This window comes from Asparagus officinalis, chromosome 3, assembly GCF_001876935.1.
Source record: "Asparagus officinalis chromosome 3, Aspof.V1, whole genome shotgun sequence".
In the NCBI taxonomy this organism is placed as follows: Eukaryota; Viridiplantae; Streptophyta; class Magnoliopsida; order Asparagales; family Asparagaceae; genus Asparagus; species Asparagus officinalis.
In genome coordinates, this window is record NC_033796.1 from 6,381,024 (window position 1) to 6,387,045 (window position 6,022).

Consider the following 6,022-nt stretch of genomic DNA (forward strand, 5'->3'; position numbering starts at 1 on the left):
GGTTTGAGAAGATTTTATCGATTACCGTTTGAATCGGGCTAGAATGCAGATTGTTTAAGTCCGTTCTGCATGTAACGTTATGCTAAGAGAATAAACTCTCTTAGACTTGGTGCTATGATGTTGAATACATAGACTTGTTCGTTTTTACGGGAACAGACCACCCGGCAATGCGTATTAGGCGTAGACTTATCTCTAATAAGGAATCGAGATAGAGTTCCCCATGCATCAAACATGAATTTGGAAATGTTGATGGGTTACTCAAAAGGTTCTTCAATACTCCTATAAATATCAGTTTGTAAGTAAAACAAAAACATGTACAGAGCTAGAATTTATTATAAAGATATTACTACAATGAATAGCTAGAAAAATATTAATACAACATCTATAGAACTAACGTCTTAGCCTTAGCTTCTTTATCACCCATATCATAGACTATCTTTCACAAACAATTGTTGCTTCAAAAGTTACAAACATTTCTGCTCCCCTCAAGACTCAAACTCCAACACTTACACGATAGTTTTACAGCAACAGTAATGTTTACGATTAGTTATACAGCAACAGTAATTGTTTTCAGTAACAAATTTTGTGAGCTATTGATTCAGCAGGGAGTTGCATAATGGAAAAGGAATGGCATGAAGAGGCACCTTAATAACATAACAGTCTCAATAATATCACAAGGTCACTGGTTTTGCTCGCTTTTATTTTTAACCAGAGAAAGCTTCAATATACAAGGGTAGCTTCCTGTGAGCACAAACCATTTCATCGTAATGATGCGTTCAAACGATATACGTAGAGATTGCTTTCTTAATTTCTTTAACAGTATTATATTACTGCAGGCTGAACCTGCTCTATTGAGCCTAAGCTGATGCTCGAGCCTCTGGCGTGCTATCTTGAAATCCACAAGCCAAGTTTGCTGGCACCGCTACATCAATCATCTTTGGGTATGCCAGGTTCAAATCTAGAGGGGGGGGAAGCCATTTCTGTGTTAGATATTCTCAATTGTAGATATTAAAATTTGGTAGAATAAGATTCGGAATGGTAAAATGACTCACTTTTCATGATACTTGTGAAGGTTTCCTGCAAAATATATAAGAGACGAGTTAGAAAGCAAAATTTACCCTTCAATTAATAAGAGAATAGTACAAGCAATTAATGTAAGATGATAAGATATGAAGATCGCAAAAAATAATGATTTCTGAATTATTTTGCTTTTTGTACAAGTATTATATAAAGGCCCCTTTAATATAAAAGTACAACATTTTTATGCTTATGGACTTGTAGAATACTCAAATGAATAATCATACACTACTATAATGACAGGCTCTGTCGAGGAATTACCTCATCCTTTGTTAGCCGAGGGTTGAGAATCATCTCCTCTCCAACTGTGCTGACCTGCACGAACATGATGTATGTTTGAATTAAGCAGAAACTGGGGGAAAGTTCACAAAGTTTAAAAGAAATAACAGTTGCTTACTGTGAATCCTTTATAGTCATGAGCAGGGTATATTAGAGTATCCTTTGGCAATGCGAATATCTGTTCACCAAAAGAAAAAGAAAAAGAAAAAAAAATGGTTAGATAATACTCCTCTGTATATGATTTTGAAAATGTTTTCGCAAATTTCATCTGCTTGCCTGAGAATGCACTGATTGATAAAGTTGATGTGAACTTCCTCCCTGTTGTACAAATCATTTAAGGTTAAACAAAATCCGATCTACTTGTCTAATTTTTCAATGTTTCTCTCGCGTTTGCATTCCGAACGTACAAATGATTAGATTAAATACCAGCATAAAAGTCTGAACAAATTGTGGCTTTGAAGAATTCAATGTGGCTTTGAAGAATTCAATGATTAGATTAAATATAGTACTATATGAGCTCTTTGGTTCATTATGCCAATTCCATATTGTAAGCCTTACTGCCTTTCTCCACTAAGTCTATTGTTTCCACATCTAGGGTGTTTTGAAAGTTTATCCTTGGTTACAGGAGCTTAAAATGCATGGTAAAAAAGGATAGAAGCAACTATCTAACAGCTGGATTTCAAGGTTTTAAAGCAAATCACTCCACTCTTAGTTGCATAGACTTGGCAACAAAAGTAAGTGATTTGCTTAGGTCAGAAATAACAGTCAAATCTCTCAATATTTCGAAAAGAATTCATCAACGGGAGAAAGTGCCCCATTGGAAAAAATGATGATGACAATGGTTTATTGTAGTCCTAACTTACTTTCCAAATTAATACCTGATGGTTAATTTCACATATCTAGATATCAAATTTAAACCTTAAAAAATTCCACGTCAAACGTATGATCGTTTGCAATTGACTTTTTCATAAAAGATATGTACTTCTTTTTCCAGAATATACAGTCTGAATTTCAGCTCTCCATGCCAAAGCTTGCCAGCTTTAAGAGAAAATGATCTTCACCAAAGAAAATTAAATTGTTTCCAACCAGTAGACTATGCTATCAAGCATATATCTCTTTTGATATTGAAATCATCAAAACTTCCTAGCTCAGATTTATTTTAAAGCTTCCCAGTGCCTAAAACAAGGCCCAGTGCCAAATAAACTTATTTTCCCTTTTCAAGACAACAATGAGCAATCAATGCAAGCCATCATGATCATTGTTATCTTTGACCTTCATTTTTTATATGCTTGACCATTTCTTGGAAGAAACTTCTATATACTCAAGCTCAAGAGGGATACAAGAAATCAAGCTGATGTGTTACCTGAAAATCTGTCCTTCCACAGCCACGTATGAGCAAGGCGTCACCAGTAAAAGCCATCCTTGGATGAGGTTGATCAGGTCCTTCCCCAGTTACATATGTAACACAACCCAAAGTGTGACCAGGTGTTGCACGCACCTGTATAAGTTTAAGATCTTAATGTGTAGAAAGTAACCAGGTACGAAAATTTTCAGTACTGAGCCAGTTCATAAATCTGCTGGTTCAGGGCCACTGTCTAGAACAAGTATACATTTTATGCATGAGATTTATATATTTGATGATGACACAATATAGCATGTTAATTATGGAAAAGTTGTTAGGTTCATTAACTTCTATCAATTTAACAAAAAATTATAGCCCATGTATGGTTAAGCACATTTGTCAATCAAAAATATTCCTAAAATTTAAGTTTCTTAGGTATTAATGTTATCCTTGGAGTCGCTTAGATGTCCATGGAAGAAATTTTTTGCTGGCCCTTGTTGTCTAGGTAGTTAAATAGAGTTCACTGCATCTATACCATAGCATGTGAAGCATGAACACTGACTTTGGCATGATTTGATCGTACGATGTGATCCAAGTAGGTTATGTGATTGCTACTTCATGAATACAAATAAAACTATATGTGGACACAAGATGCACCAGAAGACCGATAACGATGGCAATACAACTCTATATGTGATCCAAGTAGGTTATGACATTGGCATGATTTGATCGTACAATGTGATCCAAGCAGGTTATGTGACTGATACTTCACGAATACAAATAAAACTATATGTGGACACAAGATGCACCAGAAGACCGATAACGATAGCAATACAACTCTATACGGGTATGCAGACTCATAAATCTTAAAAAATAGACTAATGATACTTCTAGTAAGGCAATAAGAAAATTAATGTGGACTTGTTTTAATGTTCACATATCTCAGGATGAACTTTTGAGGTTAGAAACATAAAAAAGAGTGTAATGTTTAGCATATCATGTAACATTTTGAAGCTGCAGATCATCAGCTACAGGCATAGTCATATCTAGGACTTTAAAATCCTAAATAAGAAACTGGGTAAACTACTACATATATGTGAAGCATATAAGAAATAAAAAATAGTGAACCCATCATACATTTGATTTTATTGCTGAATACCATAGAGATCTGTGATATGTCATCAATATATTTAGGATCCTTCACAAGTTTCAGTATAAGTCAAAGAAACATCTGACACCTAACCAACGAGTATCAAACTATCTGAGTAGGTTATGCAACTGATACTGTTTACGCCCCTTTCATTAAACTACACATGAGAAAAAGATCACAGATTATTGCACGGGATCCAAACTGTATTCTTTGCCCCTTTCATTAAACTACACATGAGAAAAAGATCACAGATTATTGCACGGGATCCAAACTGTATTCTTTTTTCTATATCATCATCATCAGAGATCACAGATTATTGCACGGGATCCAAACTGTATTCTTTTTTCTATATCATCATCATCAGGCAATGTGCGCAAGTACAGAATTGATCAAAGTTTACAGTACTCATTCACACTTTATGAAATATATTCAGGCTCCAGGTAGACATACCTCTAGGAACAGGTTTCCGAAATGTATTTTGTCACCATGTTCAACCACATGATCTGCTTTTGCTTGGCTAGCTTTTGAAATGACAGACTTCACGCCAGGCATCTTGGTCTACAGAAAATGCCTCATATCAGTGCATACTAAGAAGCTTTGGAAACTCAAACTAAAAGAGTAGAAATAACTGAAGTCACTGAACAAACAAATCTATAGCTATTCATATTAAAATGAGCCATTGAAGTCATTCGCTAAGCATTTAAGCAAAATCGAACCATAGAAGTGCAACCAACCTTTATTAAGCCCGTTCCGGTCACATGATCAGCATGCACATGGGTATTCATTGCATAGATGAGTTTCAAACCCAGGTCTCTAATAAGAGCTAAATCTCGGTCTGCTGTTTTGTCTACTGGATCAAGCAGCTGCAAAAGGAAATCAAATTTAGCAAATCTAAATAACCTGAATCTGAGGCAGGCATAAAAATGCATGAGAATCTTGTGGACTACTCTGTGAGATATTATTATTATTATTATTATTATTATTATTATTATTATTATTATTATTATTATTATTATTATTATTATTATTATTTATTATTATTATTATTATTATTATTATTATTATTATTATTATTATTATTATTATTATTATTATTATTAACATTTTGAACCTGCGAGCACAAACCAATGTCTAACTTATTAAGGCATTTAAAATTATTGAAAGATAAAAGTTAGAACAATGCCATTAACATCCCAAAATGACAAAAGCATCATCAATTAGTCTAGAACGGATAAAAATTCAAACTAAACGGCTTAACACAGGACAAAACCCCAAGAATTCACAAGAGAATTTTCTCATGAATGAGCATATTCAACGATTGGGTTCCGAGAAAACTAAAAGTTAGAACAAACTATTCTCTGAAAAAGTTTTGAAATTGGTCCTCAATTGAAACTTTGACATGAAATAGTCGATGATAGGCAGATAATTTGAGTGAAAAATTCAAGTCACATAACACATTTGCACGAGTTAAGCTAATAATCGTCGTAAAAAATCAAATTTTTTTTACCACAGCGGGCTTTTGGGGGTGGCGTAGATCGGCAAGGAGATAAGTATAAGTCGACGATTCCTTCTCGAACAACTGCCGGAAAAGCAATCTCGACGCTGTGCTGTAAGGCGAAGCCGTTGCCGACGCTGCCCCAAATCTCATCGCTGATCTCCAAGGAGAAATTGAAGAGAAATAGTGAAGAGAATCACGAAGAAGAAGATGCTGATGGGATCGAAGAGACAGCATTTGCCCTTTTTCGGGGGTTTCCCTTCTTATTTTTTTTCTGTTGGTTGAGTGAAACGTGCGGGGTTTATTTGGATATATTTCTATTCGTCGTGGATCTCCGCTTTGCGTTATGGAGTGCCGTGTGAGGCAGTCGCGCTGATTTGATATTTCTATTCGTCGTGGATCTCCGCTTTGCGTTATGGAGTGCCGTGTGAGGCAGTCGCGCTGATTTGGTGACGGGCTAGCTAAATAAATATCAGAAAACCACCCTTAACTTTGGCCGATTGCTAGCTTAACCCTCCATGACTTTCAAAATGTCAGAAAAAACCCCTGTTTAGCTGTTTGAAAGTGAATTGAAAACATGTAAGTTACCTTTTTGTTTTTTTACAAATGACTTTCACATCCATATAAGTATGGGAGTGAAATATATTGTTCGCTTAACAAACAAAATTATTGTTAAATG

The 6,022-nt window shown here is 35.1% G+C and overlaps 1 protein-coding gene across 1 annotated transcript; it reads right to left on the reverse strand.

Moving 5' to 3' along the window:
• Positions 387 to 5,717, reverse strand: LOC109832788 (persulfide dioxygenase ETHE1 homolog, mitochondrial-like). Its single transcript, XM_020400204.1, has 9 exons — positions 5,356 to 5,717; positions 4,583 to 4,711; positions 4,299 to 4,406; positions 2,720 to 2,854; positions 1,633 to 1,674; positions 1,475 to 1,534; positions 1,339 to 1,392; positions 1,053 to 1,077; positions 387 to 958 (listed from the first exon to the last, which is right to left on the reverse strand). The coding sequence occupies exons 1-9, from the start codon at positions 5,578 to 5,580 to the stop codon at positions 858 to 860; spliced, it is 879 nt and encodes a 292-aa protein (XP_020255793.1). The 5' UTR covers positions 5,581 to 5,717; the 3' UTR covers positions 387 to 857.